We start from the raw sequence: 22,113 nt of genomic DNA on the forward strand, positions 1-22,113 counted from the left end.
TATCATTTCTGTCTCCGAAGTTTTGTAAACTCCAGGGTTTTTTTTTTCAAAGACAAAAGAAGAGAAGAAAATTGTAGATGATTTTAAAAATACTTATAAATTCTAAGTTATTCTTAGAAATTTGATGAAGTTTTTTTTCAGTATTAACATGTTAAAGTAGTATGAACAGGCTTCTTTAGAGGAGTGATTATTGAGACCAAGCATATGTCTATTGACCACATTGTAAGGTCACCCTTGGGGCAGATTATTATAAAGACTTAATTCAAAGAATAAACATTGGTTCAACAACTCCTGGCATTCTACATCTCCCAATCAGCCAGAAAATAACTATATAAATGCATACATATATGATATGTAGATATATTATATGCAACACATAACAGATTGCATTTACATGTTTATTCACATACCTATGTAACAATAACAGAATTTGAGAGGGAGAAGGCAGGAGAATGAGAGGGATTATTGGGAAGGGGGTGGGGATGAGACAACTATACTTTAATTAAATGTAAAATATCTTTTAAAAATGGGGTGATACATACAGATGCCTCCTATGATCACCACTCCAATGAACAGCAGAAGGCAGAGAATAGTCAGAATCACGACTGTTTTATGCTGTGAATGGGAAGCAGCAGAAGATACTGTGGAAAGAAAAAAGCACAGCCTTCTAGAAGCAGCTCACTCCTTAACTTTATCCATCCATTCATTCATCCTCTTATCCATCATCCATCCATCAATCCATCATACATCCATTGATCCATACATCCATCCATCTATCCATCCATCATCTATCCATTCATCCATACAACCATACATCTGTTATTCATCCATTCATCTATCCATTCACTCATCTTCCCCTTATTTCTTTCATCTATATATTTTGTTAGAAATTCACAGACTTTTTTCAAGAGTAATTAGATAGGAAACCATAACTAAGACACCAGGATTAGCTTTAGATCTTTGATTATACTATGTCTTACCCCGCAGAAGTTTTTGTTCATGAAATGTCTCAAATATCTTACCAATAAGATCTAGGCAATAACTTTAAAAAAAAAAGAGAGATTACGTTTAAAAAAATAGTTCTTTTTAATGAGAAATGAGTCTCATAGGCAAAGACATTAACCCTTAGATTGACAAAAGACACTAAAAAGGAAAGCTAGCCTTATAAAATAGAAAGAAGGGAAAATGGGGGCAGAAGTAGAGTGTGTCCTCGGATACGTTTGTGGAAAGTGTGCTCCTGGAGAATGAAGGAAACTTTCTGAGACGGTATTTGGAATGTGGAAGTGATGCTTAAAATAGGAAGCGATTCTGCTTGATTGTGAGTGCAGTGCAGCAAAGCAGGCTGTCACTGTCAGTGTCCCGCTGCCCCCATCAGCTCTGTGCCTCTCCTACTCTGGATCTAAATTTCTCATTACAATTTTTCCAATATTTTCTATGTTTTTTTTTTTAAGAAAAACCTTCTAATAGAATGCTTTTATTATTTTATGGACAATGAATCACAAACTAGATCATTTCCCTAAAAAGTTAAAAAAAATTACATGGTGAATTATTGTTAAGGCATTACATGATTTACATTATCCCCATGTATGGATATATAAAAAGACTGTTTCAAGAAAATAATTCAAGAATAACCTAATATTTTTACTCTGCTCTTAAAATGTGTTTTATATCAACTGATGATAGCATAACAATGTTATGAAATCTTACAAAGTGATGTATAATAAACAAAACTTGATTCTTAATATTTTGGAAAATTGATAGTGAAAGTACTATAAATGTTATAGACCTTATCTGAGGTTTGAAATACAAACTCATAATCTACCTTTTGTTCTGATTATCTTCTCATTTATTTATAAATTCAGTTATTTAAAAGTTATCAGATCTGTGTCATTTAAGTACTAGACACTATTGTGGCTGCTAATAAAACAGAGTAGAAGGTATGTGTGTTTATGCTGTCATCTAGATGCATTTTAAAGTGATAGGAAACAAAGTGCAAAATGATTGATTGATTGATGGAGAACTGATAGATATATTGATAGATCATAGATATAGATAGATAATACATGATAGAGATATATGATAGAGATAGAGAAGATAGATAGATTGAGAGAGACAGAGAGAGAGAGAGAGAGAAGAAAGAAAGAGAGATGGATAGGAATTTGAAACTAAAAGGCATGAGATAACTTAGAAATGCGTATTGAGTGATACTAGAGCAGGAGACCTGGGAAGAGCCCTCCAGTACTCCATCAGTGAACACAAGTCAGGACCAGCAGAAAAACAAAACCAGCTCAGCCACAGGAATAGTGAAAACCAGGAGGATGTGTCCTGGAGAATGCAGTGTGAAGGAATTCCCGTGGGTTTTGGTGTGTTGTGGATTTTGTGCTGAGTATGTCATGTTGTGTAATGTTGTATTGAGAGTAGAGCCTCACACATGCTAAACAATGCTCTAGCACTCATCTATATCCCCAAGTCTCTGCTTACTTCTTATTCTGAGACAGGATCTCACTTAACTGACTGAGCAAGTTGACTCTGAACTCACTCCCAGTTCAGGTAGACCTTGAACTTCCTATCCTTCTGGGTAGCTGGGATAAGAGAACCACTCCCTCAGATCTAGCAGTGAAAGCAATCTTAAAGGGACTGCTCAGCAGTATAAAAACAGTAGGGAAGCACAGCAGTGAGGCAGAGACATGGGGCAGAGGTAGCTCAGGGGCTAACAGCACTTGCTGTGTAAACCTTACAGCCTAAGCTAAATTCCTTGTGGTTCACACAAGGAGAGGACTGTCTCCTCAAGGTGTCCTCAGACCTCCACACAAGCACTGTGGCACATGCACACATACACACACACATACAGATATGTGCAGGCACACACATTCATACATGTTCACACATACATGCATACACATACATGCATTAAATTTAATCTAAATTTAAGAAATAGAATAGAGTTCTGAATGCTAGGATAAAACAGGGAAACCCCCAGAGATCTAGACGGGAACAAGCTCTGTGAACAGTGAGAAAAGAAACCAGATAAAAAAATAAAAGATGTTCTCCCTTTCTTTGTCTTTCTCCTACACTTCAAGCTGTTTACTTTTCAAAACTCTAGCAGGAAGAACATATAAGCCCATGAACCTCTTGAACAAGGTATAATCCTAATTCCATGGCTTCAGATGAACACATACACACACACACACACAAACTTATGAACACACAAAATCCTTCACAATAAAACACCATCATTTGAAAATACAATCCCTTCCCACATACCTGAATTTAATATAGAATAATGTAAAATACAATGTTGTATTGCAATGACTTAAAGAAATGCCTTATGCCTTAAAGAAAAAAATCTTTTTAATCACTTTGGTATTTAGGGTTTAAATGAAAGGCCAGATCAAAAATTCATGCTGCATATTAAATATTTTTTAAAAATTAAAAATTCACACTGCATGGAATCTGTGGCCACAGCCACAGCCTTACCTCACATCCATGGGTGGAAATCTTACCTTTCCCCTCACATTTGTCAGATGTTTGGATTTCTTCTTTCTTATCTGTGTCCTGGAATTTGAGATCTGCATAAACAGTATCCTCAGACATTGATGAATATTCAAAGAAAGCTCCAGAAAGGGTCCTTTCTGACTATTCTCAATTTCTCAAAGTTGAGACGGCTGATAGCTAAATAAGTCTACCTAGACTCTCAACCTTCTGTAACTGCAGCTAACCTCACAAGCTAGAATTTCTTTTTGAAAAACCACTATGCCAGTCTCTCAAATATGTGCCCATGAGCCACAGTCAGTCTGTGGCCTCAGACAAGAACAGATATGCTTGAAAGAGGAACACTTTTCTTCCTCATGGTTCTTCCCTTTTTCTTTACATAAAGTAATTTTCGAAATTGTGCTTGGATAATATTAGCTTCATATGAGTTGCACAACACACTCCTACCACACAGTGCAGATACAGCACAGGATTAAACTCTCAAGGAGAGAAATAATCAGAATGATTCAGATCTCAAATTCTCCCTGGTGTACCTCAGTGGACTGCCACAGCTACCAAGAGCATAGAATGGTCAAGGTCCTCAGAGAAAGACTGACTTAGGACTGAACATTCACAGGGAAGACACACAAAGAGTGTGAGATGAAAGGCCATGCTTTCTCTCTGCTGCAAGGGTTCTGGTTGGATTAACAGGAGCTTTGCTCCCAGCATAAGCAAGTGGATCCCAGCACTAGGGAAGCAGAAGCAAGTGGATGTTTGTGAGTTCCTGGCTAGCATCCTGAACATGGTGAGCTCCAGGACATCTAATACTACATAGAAAGGCACCATCTCAATTCATGCCCCCAATAAATAACTAAGTAAATGAATAGAACATTAGACATTAACACTACCATGTGTGTGACTTGTAAATAAATAGGTGAGTCAAAGATGTAAGACATATCCTGGGTCATGCTGGTACTAGCTTCCTTCCCTTTTTCTTTGGTTTATTGAAGCACCTCATGTGGATTGAGGCTTTGTGCAAAAGGACAAGGCTGGTTTGGGGTTTCCTGGCCTGCAGAACTCTAAATGGAGCTCTCAAACACAGGTTGCTTCTCTAAACATGCACAATCACAGTGTGGTTCAGGACACCAGGTTCACAAATAGTTTTCTGTTGTTCAGGGAAACTAGGTGTTTTCAAGGTCTAGGGACTATGACTTATAGTCCAGGCATCTCTTCAGTGTGCAGTGCTACCATTTAAATACCTTTTCCTATGTCTCTCTGAAATTCTTAGTGATACTTTGACACATATAAATAATATTAAGCAGGTTGGCATTGTTTACTAAAAACTGTAGAAGAGAATGTTTTTAATTCAATAAAGATTAACTACTTTAACATGGTAAAATAATGTTCAAACAAGCAACACTAGATAGACTCAAAACATATAATCGTAAAATTGTGGAGAGAAAGTTAAAAGGATCCCTGGGCCTTATTGTCCAGCCAGCTTAGTGATCAAGTCCCAGACCACAGTAAAAGATGCTGTCTCCACAAAACAAGGTAATTCCAGTTGCCTGTTTCCACATACCCCTGCATGTGTGTATATGAAAGTGCACACTTATCTCCATATACATGTATGCATGCACACATATGCACATACCAGAAGTGTTAAATATATATGTTCTATTTCCTTATAACTACTTTGTAAGTGCTGGTTTTCTGTATACAAGCTTTCAAGGCAGGTGTTCCTATTATCACGTTTATTTACAGGCTTGTTCATGAATTACAACTGGAGAAGTCGTCAGTCAACGTCACATAGATGTCATGGCAGATGGAGAGCTGAGATGTGGGCCGATCCCAGCTGCTTGATTCAGGAACATATCCTCTCAGGATGGGAAAATTTCAGCCTTTCCTTCTTCCTGGAGAGGATCAAATATTTCTATAGAAAGAATAAAAAGCATTCCCTTTACAGTAGAATTCTTGAGTGTGGGCTCATAATCTCTGAGCAATGACAGTCACCCGCCTTCCCTCGAACCAATGGAGCTTCTTGAAGGTCTCACTTGTTGATGTAGTCGATGATGAGGACCTGCCAGCATCTCAGTGGGAAAACAAAACTATTTAGCATTTGGATAAGATCTAGCCACAGGTTTCAATGTTTTGTTCATTGAAGGGATAAAAGATCATTTTTCCAAGCCAAGTTCTTGGTAAACACTTTTAAGACCAGAGCAATATTTCAGAAATTCCATATTATAAACAGAGATAGCACCAATTTTGTTTCAGGATGTTGAATTTTGACCAGAGTAATTTTAATGAGCTCTAATTTTGATCAAGTTAATTATATCCATATCACCTTTCTGTAAGTTTTAATTCTCACAACTTTTACAATATATTTTAACCTTTTAATTTTGTCCCCCTTTGTCTATATTGTTAAACAATCTCTTTTTTAATTTAACATTTTATTGCTTCTTTGGGATGTTCACACCATGCACCCCAACCCCCACTCATCAACCAGTCCCTTTGTAGCCACTCTCTACCCTTGTAACCTCACCTCAAAAAGAAAAAAAAATATCTTGTGGAAGCTGTAGTGTGTCACCGTGAGTCCCACGTAGCCCCTTTTGTCCACATTTCTTTGCTTGCGTATATTCATTGCACTGAATCATTGTTCTGGTTCGAGGCCTCTGGCTTCTGCTACACTATCAATGCTGGATCCTCACCGGGGCTCCTCTCTCACATCCCATTGTTTTCCTGTGTCATGGAAATCCCACAGTTTGAAATCTGCAGGACCAGCCCCTTTGTGAGCTCCAGCAATTCATCAATAGAGTCGATGCTGGGATGAGCAAACTCAGAGACCTGGGTCTGGGCCTGGGTGGTATCTGATTTGATCAGCCTACCAGCTCTACTGCACCTATACCACCAGGGCAAGCTCTCCAGCACTGCCTTGGCTAGCTCTTCCAATGCTGCAGCCTGCAAGGGGCAGAGCTAGATCTCTGGCTCTCTTGCCATTCAGGCCAGCTTACCTGCTCCATTCCAGGAGGGCCAGCTCTATTGTGCTGCTCAGGCAAGATACAGGCCCCTCTCTCCTGCCTGCTACAGCCTATGGGAGGCAGGGCCACCTCTCCTGTTCTCATAACCACAGGGCCAGCTCTTCCCACAGCTGCAGGTGATAAGGGGCAAAAGCAGGAAGAACATCTTTCCCTTACCCATGCCACTGCACAGCAGACAAGTGACGGAACCAGCTGTCCTGCACTCATGCCCTCGTGACCAGCTCACCTGCAACCCCTACAACAAAGGCCAGCTCTACTGTGCTACTTAGGTGAGAGTCAGGACCCTGCTCTTCCAGGTGCTGCAGAGGTGAGGGACAGGGACAGCACTACCACTCTCGTGACCCCAGGACCAACTCTTCCACTTGCAGCACATGGGGAGGCATGAGAGGTTGAAACCATCTTTAGCATTGAATAAAAATTCAATTTATCATATGAAAGTCTCATCTACAAGAATTTCTTCTTCCTCCAGCCTTTACCAAAACTACATTTATATTTCTAACTTTTATATCTCCTTTTTCCTTGGTGGTTCCTTTTTATTGTAATATTTGTATTAACTCTTTGAGCGTTTCATACATGGACCAAGATGTATTTTGGTCTTATTCATCTCCCTTCTTGCCCCTAACTCTTCCAGAATCCACTCTGGCCTCCCCACATCTTCTCAGGTGCCTCTGTTTACTCACCAGCATGTTAATATGGATCGGAAAATCCTCTCCTTGTCCCTAATCACTACTCTACTCTTTCATTTGACTTTCTTGAATGGGTAGCCAAGTCTAACTGTGTAGGGCTGTTTGAGACATTTTGTTTTGTCTTCTTCTGCTTCATTTGTTCCTTTAAAATTCTGGTTTTACTAAGAACTAAATGAATGTGGGGTAATGGAACAACTCAGTTCTTGTGAGCACTCACCTGCAAGCCAGTGTTGAACCAAGAGGTATAAGCACTGACAGCGTATACATGCTTTATGTATGACATAGACATCCCTAAAGACTGATTCTTAAAACCAAGGATCTGTACCTTTCATTTAGATCTACCACTAGTAAGTCAGACTATTGATTTGATTTTTTTTCACTCATAGTATCCAGCAATCAGTAATCTCAGCTCTGTGCTTTCAGAGGTTTGACTTTTCCCAGAATAAGGTGGTGGATCTACATCTTAAAGTAGACTTGGAGCTTGACCTGATCTTTAGTGAGTCTCAAGTAGGTCCTCAGTAAAGGCAAATTTCCAAAACATGAAACTACCAGGCAGTGTCTCCTACTTTCAGAACTAGATAGCAGAGTTGAAGTGGCCTTTACTATTGAAAATGGACTTAAACTGTATTTTCTGTGCTTCCTCTCAAATTCTGTATTTCAATGTGACAATGACCTCATGATTTTTTTTATAAGTAACAGAACAAAACAAATTCAATCAACAAACTTTTCAAACATATTGGTGGAAATATAAGATAGATGAGTTGCAGCAAGGCAGAGAACTCTCTAAAGGCCTCAGATGCTGGCTAAAGACTTTCTTAATTTGGGGCCAATACTAGTTAGTGATCATTTAGTACACTCCCAAAGGCTTTGCCTGATAGTCAGAGCATATGCAGTAGTGTATAAGTGACTTTTTAAGGGGCTAACATATTCCAACATAATTTACCTCTGGACCTGCAATATTCCAACCTCTCTTCAGTCACCAATGCTGCCATGCCTTAAGGCCCTGATACCTTAGGCCCAGAAACTATAACACTAGCAACCAAAGGGCTCAGCGTCTGCAGCCTGACCCATAAAACTAGCAGCTGCTACATGCTGCCTCCTGTAACCATCACCTACTGCTGCTTAGAGTCAAAGAGTTCACTAGCTGTTGATGCCCAACTATGGACAGGACGACAGAAGTGGTGAACAATAAGACTGCCTGTCTCTGAGTCCTAAGCCCTGGAGCATCTTCACGGGGCTTGGAGCTATATAAACCTCTGAGTCCATCAGTCCAGCCTTTGGTACCTAGAACCCAGAATGACCAACACTGGAGAAGCTGTTTCTTGGCAACTCTTGATTCAGAGTGAACAAAGGGATCCAGGCATCTGATCCAGGGTCCCTATTGGAAGGGACATGAGGAAGAGCATTTCTTTTTGCTCAGGTGGGGTTTGGGGGTGGAGGTTTCGGATCATTGCTGGATGGCATGTTCCGATGTGAGGATTAGACACTGCTTCGTTCACAACAGTGTTATGGTAAAGCAGAGCCTCCCACTGCAGACCAAAAGCAGAAACGAAAAAGAGGAAAGAACAGGAAGCCTGTAGTGCAAAATCACCACCAGCTCCTTCCTCTGCCTCTAATGTAGTGCACCGCTTCCCACAAATTTAACCCTGCGGGCCTGAGGCATCAACACACGGACTTTCCCCAGGCATTCAAGGTCTAAACCACAGTGTTAAATGAAGTAACAACCCCACGAGCCATGTTTCTGCAAAGTGTGATTGCTATTAAGAGAAACCTCAGAGTGGCAGCTTCTAAATCCAGGCTGCCACAGCAACAGGAAAGCAGAAGCATGTGTGTTCTTTATACAACAGAACACTTTGTCCAGCTGTAGTCATCTCTGCCCCACCCCCAAAACCCCCTCGAGATGTGATGGGGACAAATGTACTACCAATTGTGAAATTGCCTCAGATGCCAGGACAATGAAGGGGATGTTGCCAAGCAACAGACTTTACTCCAGACCAAGTTCCAATATTGCCACAAGCCATTGCAGACCCTGTTAGAGCATTATATCATGTACTTTTTTAGTTAGTTCACCTCCAGGGAACTGGAATCTAAATCTCACACACTCTTACTGTCAAAAACAAACTGTCTCTACTTGGCGCGTAAAACACTGAACTATGCATTCTGAAGTAATTCATTTCAAAATCTGACTGTAGAAAAACACACAGGCCAGATGAAAGGATGATGGCAGAGGAGACGAGAGACATAAAGGCTTAAAGTAATATGTTTAGAGTAATCAAGGAACATTTCCTTAGTAGACAAAAGACCAAAACCCTCTAAAGGAAAGCATTTTATTTTTAAAAGTTATTTGTAAGACTGAAATATATTTTTAATTCTCTGCTTCTATCCTCACTTTCCAATAGGAAATGGCACTTGTGAGATTGTACTGAAGGAAGAATCACTAGCAGTAACTCTCAGTCATGCTCACAAAGGGCTTGGTGTTACAAGCCTCTGGAGAGTTCAGCCACAGCATGAAGGAACCTGAGCTATAAGGTTCCCGAGCTCCCTTGTCTCAGGATGCCCTTCCATTAGGACACCATCCCACCTCAGATCTGCGTTGTTCCTGGGCCCCCATGTCTCACAATGCCCTTTCACTGGGACACCTTCTCCCTTCTGAGCTGTGTGGGCTCCTGAGTCCCAGGATATCCTCCCATCCAACCAGAAACACTTACCCCAAGGACCTGCACCTCCCTAGTGCTGGCGTTACAAAGGCATCATGTGTCCACACCTGGCTTTATTTACTTGGGTTCTGAGGATCAAACTCCTCTCCTTATGTTTGAGGGGCAAGCATTTCACCAACTGAGGCATTCCCACCCACCCCACCCGACCCCTCTCCCACCCCACTCTACCCCTGAGCACAAGCACAGGTTTCTACGTTCCTTTTCAGTAATAAAGTATCTATGGTGAGTAATTATCAGGTTCAGTCCAGCACAAAATCAGAACTCAAAACCACCATTAAAAAACTTAAATTTCCATGTGAACCCTCTACCTTCCTTTACCAGGAAACCTACAAGGAAGGAGGTAGGCTGATGGCTTCTTCCCTGTTGTTATCAAATGCTCTCTAATCACTACCTTCTCTTTCTGCTTCTTTGTGGAAGAGAGTGATAAAAGCATGTACCTGTGCTGCGTAGGGCTCTTCTGCTGACCATTGTGCTTCTGAGGGTTTTCTAGCAGTCATCTTTGTGTGGAAAAAGGGTTAAAGGAAAAACACTCTGACCTTGACCTGACCTCAAGACCAAGACTAGGGCCAAAACACAGAATCCCACCAATTTCTCATCCACAAAAACCCACCAAATTGCTGATAATGAAAACCCATCAATTCCTGAGCTCCCACCACATCTCAGGACTTGAAATCCCACCAAACTCTTGACCCTGGAAAACTCTGCCCCCAAGAAACCCTATATAAACCTTGCCTCTGCTCAGTTCCCTGCTGGAAGCAGAACAGAAGCAGCCACTCTGATGGGTTTCTCCCTTTTTCCCCTGAGTAGCTTTTGGTCAGAGTGTTTTATCACAGCAACAGAAAAGCAAACTCAGTTAACAGTCTTCTTATATTGGATTACAGATGTGTGCCACCACATATAAAACATGAGAGTGCTGATGCTTCTTATGTTTGAATTACTATAGATATAAATTATTCCGTGTACTACTCTTTCAATTCCTCAATACAAGATGAAGAATAGTTTCAGTTTTGGGGAGGAAATTAAAAGTTAAAGAAAGGTATAATTCCTTCTTCAATTATTGAAATCTGTAAGCATAATTCCAGCTTCGCAGGAATCTATCATTCTAAGCTTCTGTGAAGAGGATAGCGCCTGTGTAGGAAACAAACCTTAATTTACCATGAGTTCACTCTGCCAAATTTCATTAAGCAATTTACAGGACAGTTGGAAATAAAAAGAAAGAGATTAAAAGCAAAACAAAAGTGGATGTAGGGCTCAAAGATCAAGAGAGGATAAGTGCGATTTACAGTTAGTTCAAACAACCCTAAAGTTACACTGCTTTATCAGATAGTTCGGGGAGAGACTATATACAATGACCAGGGAAGGGGAAGCCGTAATCTGTGTAGACTAGGTAGCTGAAGGGAGAGAGGATGCTAATCAGGCTTCGTGACCACTAGCCAATCGGGGCAGCTAGCGAAACACCGTTGGAGCGCTTCCGGCTTGCCGCTGCCGTTACTCACTCAGAGGAGCGAGGACAAGGCCGGTGAGATGTCTTGTGGCTCACCATGCAGAACCATCACGCTGGACTGGTGCTATCTCACCCATCTATCAATCTTGCCCTAGTTTTGATCCCAAAGAAACTCAGCCCTCTGAGTCCAGAGCTTTGAAGACAACGGATATAACTATCAGTTCTCCTTTCCTCCTAAGAACTTTCTCAACCTCTGTAGTCACTGGAGCGCCATTTCTATGCTGGCCGACACTTCACTCAGACTATCTCAGACAAGCCATGAACGCAGGCGTCACAGGTTAACGCTCGGTAAGGAGATGACAGGGTTTCATTACAGCTTAAGACTGGTAGCCTGTGCCTGTGAGGCAGAGGGTATGGATATGGATCTTAAGTGAAAGTGGTCATCATCAACAAAGGCTCAAAACTAAAAGAAAAAAATGAAGGCGATACACTCCCTCTCCAGCAGATCTGCCCCACCCTCCCCGCAACAGAAGACATTTCATTAAAACCACCCCCTCCCCAAAGCCACAAAAGGTGGTGACTGGGGTTTTGTCCTGCAAGCCTTGCTGGAGAATATTTTGCTTAGCTCTTGAAAGTGCCAAAGTACTCTGCAGACGGAAGCCAAAGTCATACCTGAGTGCTTTTCCATTTCCTAATAGATCAATGGTTGAGTTGTGTATAGGATACAGAGATTGTGGCTTTTTTAATGGAGGTTTTGTTTGCTTGTTGTTTTTCTCTGGTAAATAGTGACCTGTCTGCTTGCTTTCTGTGCAGATGCAAAGAAAGTGCTGACCCTTTGGACCCTGATAGGTGGTGCTGTTGCTGTTCTCCTTTGGGGGTTGTACAGTTTTCCTAGAAAATGTAAGTGATCAGTTTCTGCTAAAAACACTGATAGTAGTAGTGGACATTCAGCCTGCCCCCTCTGCCTGCTTTACTTCCTAGATCAGTCTATTGATAAATATGTATTACATTCAAACAGTGCCAGCTGGGATGTGTTTCCTGAGAATAAATGAGATTTGCTTCTAGAGGAATTGCTGCGCAGATGTTCATTCGTTTTGAAGCAGGAGGAAGGAGAGTTCTGATGCAGGGTGGTCAGGCAAAGCTTTAGGAAGAGCTGGGTGTACGTGGTCTATGATAAGATCTTGTAGGCACCGTATCCGTGTCAAAATTGTGCCAGCTATAACGGTGGTGGAGGCGAAAGCAAAGTAGGGTCTGCTAAGCTGCATTTCCAGAGTGTGCTAACTCGGAGTATGTTAACAGGTGAGTAGAACACTGATTCTAGCTGGGCAGTGGTGGCACACGCCTTTAATCCCAGCACTTGGGAGGCAGAGGCAGGTGGATTTCTAAGTTCGAGGCCAGCCTGGTCTACAGAGTGAGTTCCAGGACAGCCAGAGCTATACAGAGAAACTCTGTCTCGAACATTGATTCTAGCTTACTCTAACAGAAGCAATGCATGGGAGACATGACCACCCACTATCACCAGTACACAGGCTCTCTGGGCAGTGGAGGGCTGAGATTCTACAGTAGATCCTTTCACCTTAACTGTCATCAGGTTCTTCTCTCTCATAGGCCATTGCTGTTCACATTTCACTGAAACATCTTCATCAGCAGCACAGGTCATAAATTAGGTCATTAGCCCCTACTCTTCCTTTGTATAGCGCTTATGGTGACTGCTTGATACAGAAACCTTGGAATGGGAATGGTTTCTTTATCTTCTGTCTCCCCTCCCTACCACCCTGCCTTCTTCCTCTCCATCCATCCTTCCTTCCTTTCTCTTTTCGGGCTTTCATGTAGTCTAAGCACATAACCTGCCATTAGACTACATCTCCAGCTCAAACTACTAGGTTTTTATTTGGTTTAGTTTAGTTTTCCACGAGGATAACTGGTGTTTAGAGCTGGACCCAGAGCCTTGCGTATGCTAAGCATGGACTCTACCTTGGAGCAATACCCCAGGGCCTGTCCTCTCTAATATTGAGTCCACTCTGATCAGGTTTCTGCTTCAGTTTTTCTCATAACACCTGTAGTCAAGCTTAGCAAAATCTCCAAAGTCACAATCACTCCTTTCATCTTACTTGATGATTGCCATTCATTTTTTAAAAATAGTTTTCTCTTTAAAAATCTCATAGTATTATACAGTATATTTAGATCTTTTCCATCTTCCTCTTACCGAAATGGCTCCCAAGTTCTCACCCTTCATTCTGCTGTTGTCAACCCTCTGACTCCAATTAGCACTTGCAGCCAAGTCTACAAAGAAGAGTCACTTCCTCTCTCTGCAAGGATCTGCTGTCAGTCCAGCAAGGTTGGGGCTTCCAAGGGAGGGCCTCCCAGACTGAAGTTAAAATGTCTGCTGGTTTGCTATTGAGAAAAGTCTCTTCGAACAAGGTAGTGGTGGATCCAGACACAGATCACTGGCCAAGCTAGCAAGTATAAGTAACTGAGCGCTCAGCTTTGGATGAGTCATCTGCATTATCCTTCCCCATCCAAGGCTCAGAGAACATCATAGAAGAGTGGAAACTCTGTGACCTTGATACTTGAGGAAGAGAGCTGTGAACTGGTGACTTCTGTAGAACAGGTGGTTATGTCAACTCCCAGCAGCTCCAGATCTTCAATCATTTTATCACCCCTCCCAAAAAGTAATTCCATTTTGGCCTTCAAGACCTGTACACTTAAACTGTTTGTCTCCTGCCTACATCACTGCTGGCTTTATTTCCTTTGTTCGTTTCTCCTTTTCCTTCTGCTCTTACTGGCCTCAGTGCTTGAACATGTCTCTTCATTGTCTCCAATCTTTGAAGCATTGTTGCCCTGTCAGCCTTCTGAACTGGTCTTGGACCTTTATCACATAAATATATCTCCAATCTTGGACACTTCCTTGAATTTAATTATTTTTAAAGCAATCTAGCTACTTTGATTAGCTAGTAAATATCTCAAACTTAATAGTGTTCATACTGTGAAACCCCTCCCCATGTATGTATATCAGAGAGAGAGAGAGACAGAGAGAGAGAGAGAGACAGAGAGAGAGAGAGAGAGAGAGAGAGAGAGACAGGAAGAGAGAGAGAGGGAGAGAGGGAGAGAGGGAGAGAGACAGAGAGACAGAGAGACAGAGAGACAGAGAGACAGGAAGAGAGAGAGAGAGAGAGAGAGAGAGAGAGAGAGAGAGAGAGAGAGAGAGAGAGAGAATGTATCCCATTAGAAATCAGAAGTCCAGAAGTCAACTCTTTGGCTGTCTTTCTTCAGGAGTCAGGATTCATCCACCTTATTTTTTTTTTTTTTTTGAGAAAAGGACCCTTAGTAGTTCCTGTGGCTTAGGTTAGGTTTAGCTGGCTGGCCAATACCTCCCAGAGACCTGCCTCTCCACTGCAACTTTTTCCTGTGAGTCCTAGAGATTTAGCTCTGCTCTTCATACTTTTAACATCAAACAGTGTGTTAACTGAGCTGCAGCTTCAGTGTCTGAGCCTCAGATCAGTCTCTCTTCTCTCACATCCTTCATCTATAGTCTTCCTCATCTCAGGGAACAGAAAGTCTATCCTTCCAACTGCAAAGCTCAAAAACCCTTACTTATTGTCCTTTACATGTTTTTGACTTTCCAAATATAATTAGTAAATTATGCCTATTCTTTCCCTGAGGCAGATGTGAACTCTTTCCATTCTCGCTGATTCACGGGACTGGAATGCATCTTATTCTCCGATGTCATCTCTCTTCTACCCTTGACCTCTTAAAGCAATTGCCAATATATTACATAAGCAAAAGTTCTACTAATGAGGTGTTTTTACATTTTTTTCTATGATGTCTTTATAATAAAAGTGAATTGGATTTGAACCAGCCATATTTCAAGGTTCAATAGTCACATGTGGCTAATGACACCTTTATGTAAGAATAGAGTTTATTTTTAACAATTCAGAAGAATTATTAGATCTGATGGAAATGTTGCATAGTTTTTAATTCACTTAGAGCAATGTACAATGAATAGTTACACTGTCCTTATTGCACCTAGTCACCCTGGACTTCTGATTACCTGTACTACTTAATCCTTCACTTGGTGTGCACATCTTCATTATCTGGTGAGCGGTCAGGGCCTCTGCATCGTCTTTTCCCATTGTTTAGCAGAGAAAAAAACCATTCTTACTGTGAAGGCAGACATACCTCCTTAGTCTACCTTTCCTCAAGTCTTTCCTAGGCATCACCTTTGTCTAACCCTACCCTGAACGTTGTCCTGGTATCCAGCAGTCATGCTTATCTCTTGACCTCAATACAGGGTAATTGGTTAGCTTGGGGGTGGTCAGATGTACAAAGAAAAGAAGATATAAACTAATGGATGAATAATAAAATTGGATTTCTGATAGCATAGGTTTTGAACAAACTTTTTGACTGTGATAGTAGTTGTTTATTTGAACCTAATATATGGGGTAATTTGGGACGTGCTATTTGTCAAGTAATTTCAGTGACATGAATATTCTGGGGGTATATAGAACTTGACTGCTAGTTAATGCTTCCAATTGAATAGTCTCCCATTCATAAGCATGAGAAGGAACAAGACTGTCTGTCTGTCTGTCTGTCTGTCTGTCTGTCTATCTGTCTATTTGTTTTTCCAGGCATGGGAGAAAGTGCCTTAAATACTGTTTCTTTCAGGGTTATTCATAAATAAGTAACTCCATCTATCAAGTGCTGTGAGTTTAATAGGAAATGTTGTAAAAGTTAATACAGTTTTAGTGTTTTCCCCTTTTTTAATTTGCTCAAGAACAAAGGACAAAGAAATAGCTTCAACTTTTGAGAAAATGCTTTTACTGAGAAACAATTGAATATTGGTTAGGTCACTGGGAGAGAACCAACCCTTTGATGTTACAGCTATAGAGGATTCATTTGGAGGACTTGTCTCAGGTAGCACATACAATTTTAAGAGAAGTAAGAAAATAAGTAAATAAATTCCACTATTATAACAATATGAGAGAATAGTCAGAGAATGTTATGTTTCTGGAAATTGGTCACTACAGTTTTTTAATTTCACATAGATCTTAATTCTCTAATGCTTCTTTCACTCTTGCTGTCCACTTTGGTTGGCCTTTCATCATAGACTTGATGGCTAAAGTCCAATGACTAAAATGTGATGTGAATGTGAAATGCATGTTTATCAGTGTGACATACAGAGAAATCTTTCACAGTGAAAGTCAGATTCATTTTTCTCACAGTGTCTTCAGGTCCTGTGTTTATTTTAGATACAGTTACAAGACTATCCAGAAACAAGACATGCGACGATGAAGTGAGGCTATGCATTGGTGGCTGGAACAAACTACGTCGGAACTGTTTCTCTCGTGCCGAACATAAAAATTCATGGTCCACTGCCAAGGAGAACTGCAAACTCCATGGTGCAACTCTGGCTTTGTTCAACGACAACACGGAATTGGTTAGATTTCCCACTTCAGCATGCTGAATAGTTGACTCAGATCTTTTGGCTGTGGGGAACTTGGAGCTCAGAAGGAAGATAGAAAACTAGAAGTGGTAATAGAAAACATATAAATTGCACAGTATGTTAGATACAAATCAAAGCATTTCCTCTCTTCTCCAAGGTAGATTGGAGACAAGCTCACATGTGCTTGAAATGATGACATTGGAGTAAAGAAATGAAGCAGGTAAGGCAGGTAGTGTAGGGAGTACCTAAGGGATAAAGAGTCTGGGGAAAGAAATCAGCTGCGACACAGGTTTCAGATGGGTAAATACCTGGAATAGTCAAGGAACCAAAAAATAGTCAATCACCCTGCCTGAAGCTGAGAAGCGAGGGAGAGTGTGACCACAAGGGTCCAGTAAGACATTACAGAAACTTGAGTGTTTTGCTTCAGGCAAAACAGGGAACTGTTTTTAGAATTAAGGACAAAAGTGCTGTGTTCTAACCTCAGTCTTTTTAAAAATAATAATAATTTATTTACCTCACATCCTGATTGCAGCTTCCCCTCCCTCTTCCCCTCCTTCTTTCCCTCCTCCCCCCTCCTCTCTTCCTTCTTTTCTTCTCCAAAAAGGTATCAACCAACTTTATCATAACAAGTTGGAATAAGGCTAGACGTAGCTTCTTCTATTGAGGCTAAACAAGGGCAGCCCAATAGAAGGAAGGAAAGGATCCCAAAGGCAGGCAATGTAGTCACAAACACCTCTGATCCTGCTCTAACTTGAGTTTTTACAAAATCATTTTCTTTGCTGTAGCAAATATAAACACAGGGAGTTGGGTGCTCAGCATCCCCTGCAAGACCTGTGGTAAGAACATGATGGAGTCAGACAAGGGCAGTAACCTTTTCATGGACTGAGATTGAGACCATCAGGTGATGACCCTAATAGCATTCTGTTCTGTCACAGGAAATTTTACTGAAGCAAATGCATGAGATGCAAACATATTGGATTGGACTGCACAGAAAAAATACACTCGGAATCTGGTTTTGGACAAATGGAAGTAAATACAATGATTTGTAAGCCTTCATATTTATTTAGTGTTAATTGTGAATTGTAGTCAAAGTTCTACCTCTATAAACAGACACATCTACTGTTTCTTTAAATACATTTCTTAAATAGGCCCTCCAACAGAAGCTGAAGAGAAGATTCAGACAAACTGATGGTCTCTAGGGACAGTATTCCCTCAAGCACCAGTGTTTGGTTCTGTGTGTTTAAGTGAATTGCTCACTGTCTTCCTTTCATTCTAGACTTGACCTAAATCTAGTCAGTTTAGATCTTGCCTGAGTAAAACTGTCTTTGTGTGCACATTGTGTGTGTGTGTATGTGTGCGTGTGTGTGTCCTTTCACTTCTTATTGGTAAGGAGTGAGGATCTGAAGATATATATTTTACAAGCCATTGTGTGTTTTCAAGCTAAATTTTGTGGAAATACAATAACCATGGAAATTTCTTTCAGTTGAGGAACTTCTGCAGAGGTATGATATATAAATACTATGGAGTGAGTTTTATATACATATATAATAAATTGGGAAAAGAGAAGTTTGATTTCTTTTTACTTAAAATTCCAGAACTTCTCTGCTGTCCCAACGTGAAGAATTAATTGTATCCTTAGACTCTGTTTTTGTTCTGGAAACATTTAAAATCCACCTCCCAACTTCAGAGTGAATGAAAGACTTAGAAGATTGTATTTTTCACAGAGGAGCCACAAACTTCCATGTACTGAGTGCCTTCTCTAAGGCAGGTGCTCACTCCATGGTATTAATACATTGTTCCTCTGCAGAAGTTCTTCAACTTAAAGAAGTTTCTATGATTATTGTATTCCCTTGAAATTTAGTTAAAAATACACAATGACTTGCAAGCAGCAATATAACCAAGAATTGTGGTTTTTCTACTTGAAAGCATATAAGAAAATATGTGACACAAGATAAACTTTAAATACAAAACATAATACCCATGGTGTCTCTTGAAAGAAAATATTGACAGCTTAAGATGTTATGTATCCCATTAGAAAAAGAAGAAGAAAAAGAAGAAAAACTGAGAGAAAGGTAAAACCATGAGCTGGTGAAAGTTGCTGTGTTAGTTTGCTAGGGTCACCCCAATAAATGACACAAACGAAGCAGCATAAGCAACATATCTGGAATTTCAAGGTCTATAGTCAAGTTGTCATTGGGGTCTGTTTTCTCTGCCCTCTCTCTTTGCTGTGTAGGTTCCTGCCCTCTTACTTTGTCTTCCTATGGCTCAACCTGTATACATACTAGTGCCTCAGCTGTTTCTTCTTAAAAGAGCATCAGTGGTGCCTGGGGTGAGGGACTTACTTAGGGATACAAAGGGCTCTGGCTTCACTTCCAACATGGCAAAGGCAAAGGAAAAACAGTCAGATTACATGAGATTAGTGTTCACCCAAATGACATTATTTTAATCCAGATAATGAATCTAAGTTCAAAACATCAAAATAAAAAAAGTCATCTTATTTAGTAGTTCCTTTTAAAACTTTATTTTTAAATATGATTACTTTGTGAACCATCAAGGAGTAGGGCTTCCTCATATGGGACTCCCATAACAGTTAATGGGAACATTGGCACATTGGGTATGTGTTGGCATGGAAGTCCAGCACCTCTCCATCTACATGTTCCATGTATGGACTCAATCAACCCCAGGTGAAAGCCTTTTAAAGAGCAAACTTATCATGACTGTATTGAATGTGTCTGACTTATTTTCTTGTTATCATAGCCTGACAAGCAGCATCATTACTATTTACCTAACATGGACATGATTCTACATAAATTATCTAAGAGACAATCTGAAGTCTGTGACAGGAGCTATACAAGCACTGCATTGTTTTATGTAGGGGACCCGACCTGAGTATCTGTGGCCAGCGGTCCCTAACTACTTCCTCAAGGATGCTGAAGAGTTGACTATACATACATATTTTAGGAAAGAATAAGATTAAAACTTGAGGGTCTCTTGGAAATCAGCAAAGGGTACACCAGTGATGATGTTCCTCCCTGAAAATAAGGTACTGAAGGCATTTTGATTATGTGACAATCAGAACATCACCAAGATTCACTATTGTGTTTTCTTGTTTTGAATGCTCAACGTTACATGTTTGTATATGTGACCTACAGTGGGAACTTAGAAAATTTTTGCTAACAACTCTGCATAGGGCTTTGTGCACACCCTGTCACCCTGCCAAGGAAATAACACCTATCTCACACTAGAGTTGGTTACAGAGTGGCCAAGTGAACTCATACATGAACGTTATGACAGACCTGTACTGAAAAGCAAGAAAAGATGGTCCCTGAACTGCCAATTACACTCTACCCATGCATCACCTCTAAATGCCTTAATATGTTGACTTATTCATTTTCATTACCGACATACATAGAGGAAGCTGATCCCTCTTTGAATGGTTATGATGTTTTCTTTCCTCCTTGCTAGGAGCACAGAGTCCCAGGCCATGCTGCTTTTTTGCAGAGACACAAGACACCTCCCTGTCTGTGTCTGGGAGTTAAGTGTTGATGGTTGGCAAGAGAACAACAACACCTTGCATAGGTTCCTCTCCACAGAGCACATTTGAACCACAATCACCAAAGTTTAGATTCATTTACTATGTGAACTGGGCCTCATAATAAAGTCATCTTTTTGTTTTATTCCAGATATGAAATCCAAGATCATGGTCAGTGTGCCTTTATTCATCAATATGGCATTGACAGTACCCATTGTGATGAATTAAAAGACTATATTTGTACCAGAGAAGGCCGGTGCGTATGAAGATTTCTTCCATCCGAAAGAACATGAAGAGCACTGTCTTGTTTTGTCCATGATGTGTATTCCTTCCCATTGACATCACTTTAAATTTAATTTGACTGATAAACATTTACATGAATTTTATCTTCTTTGAAATAGTATGAAGCCTAGCAAATAAGTTTGATGTAGTACTTCTGGGTCATGGAGGCTGGTACATTTGAAGCTTTGGCCATGAAGGGCCTTGCTTAGAAGTGATCCATCTCAGTGGAGCACACTGGAGGGCATACAGAATAAAGAGGTAGATCCCTCTGCTTGTCTAAGATTCAGTGACATCTTCAGAAAAGCAAAACAAGAGCTGCAGGACAGGGTGAGCATAAGATAAGTTTTGTTTGCCCTCAAATAATACACAATTTGTGTGGAACTATGAAGGAAGGCATAAGGGGAAAACTATTCTGATCTAGGACCCTGTGCCACCACTGAGGACCAAGCAACTCTCCACAGGTCTCTGCCAAACTGAAAGACTCAAGATAATCTGGAATTGTTGTTGCCATAGTTGGTGAAAGAGTGAAGGATGCAAGTTTTGTGATGAGTCAGGATGAACAGAACATCAGCACCCGGAGAGAGAGAGGAATATGAAGGAAGAAGCTTTGTGACCTTGAAGAATCTATAGATAAGCCTAAATCCTGAATGTTGTTTCACTCAGATTCTGGATAACACTGAAATTATCTTGGAGAGAGGGAGGTACAGACATTTACCCTGGCCATCATTAAAAAAATCTCTTCAACTACCACAGGTCTTTTTCATATGTGATCTTAGCGTTTACATTTTATTTGTGTGTGCAAACATGGAGGGGTACAGGCTATAAACAAGAAAGTGGGCTATGGGAAGAGGAGTGGCAAGTTCTGAAGGGGGAAGAAAAAGGTAATAGACTACATGTGACATAAAACCAGGAGACCCTGAAATCTATGCTGTCCTAGATAACTTACAGCTACTGTTCTTCAAAGAGAGGGCAAGGATCTTGCAACATTTAGACAAATTAGTGGCTTAAAGAGTTGTTGTTAGGCCCTGGGTTTGTATTGTGGAAGTTCAAATAGAAATGAACTTGGGGAAGACAGGAACTGGTTGAAGTCAAGGTGGGAGACTCTACTAGAGCAGTTTCCACTGGGGACTCTTGTCTCTTCTATTCATTCTTAGTCATGAATTCCTGGCTCAACCTTTATCATCTGTGACAATTGCTCAATTTCCTTAATCCCAGTGCAGTATCATCTATAAATAATTATAATGAGAGGGTTGATGGCTGTATTAATTGAAGTGTGTTTACAGCAGCCTTAGCTCAGGGCTTCAACTATGGTGCTTTCTGTTAGCTATAATCATCTCCAAAGTCATTTTAACACCAAAAATATGTGCACATTAATTATTCAGTGTCCAGTAGATACTAATTAGAATACAAAAGCATAACTGATTGCTTACTCCAAATAAAAGAATAAAGCATGTGTGAAAATATGACAAACCCCTTATACTTCAGGCTGATTTAGAAATTTTA

The 22,113-nt window shown here is 40.6% G+C and overlaps 2 protein-coding genes across 3 annotated transcripts in view; one reads left to right on the forward strand and one right to left on the reverse strand.

Moving 5' to 3' along the window:
• Positions 1-3,793, reverse strand: part of LOC114636795 (C-type lectin domain family 12 member A-like) — a 38,832-nt gene extending 35,039 nt beyond the window's left edge. Inside the window, exons 1-3 of one of the 2 annotated variants that reach the window (XR_003713690.1) lie at positions 3,504-3,793; positions 543-641; positions 1-29 (exon numbers count right to left, since the gene is read on the reverse strand). The gene's annotated coding sequence lies outside the window, so the exon portion shown is untranslated. The remainder of the gene's footprint in view (positions 30-542; positions 642-3,503) is intronic. The other variant, XR_003713691.1, reaches the window with a different exon arrangement.
• A 7,622-nt stretch (positions 3,794-11,415) lies between these two features.
• On the forward strand, positions 11,416-21,358 carry LOC114636791 (early activation antigen CD69-like). The gene is made up of 5 exons (XM_028784905.1): positions 11,416-11,701; positions 12,167-12,253; positions 16,603-16,790; positions 17,732-17,841; positions 20,480-21,358. Exons 1-5 carry the CDS (start codon positions 11,632-11,634, stop codon positions 20,592-20,594), a joined length of 570 nt encoding a protein of 189 aa, XP_028640738.1. The 5' UTR covers positions 11,416-11,631; the 3' UTR covers positions 20,595-21,358.
• Positions 21,359-22,113: the final 755 nt, after the last annotated feature.

This window comes from Grammomys surdaster, unplaced genomic scaffold, assembly GCF_004785775.1.
Source record: "Grammomys surdaster isolate TR1022 unplaced genomic scaffold, NIH_TR_1.0 124917, whole genome shotgun sequence".
Classification (NCBI taxonomy): Eukaryota; Metazoa; Chordata; class Mammalia; order Rodentia; family Muridae; genus Grammomys; species Grammomys surdaster.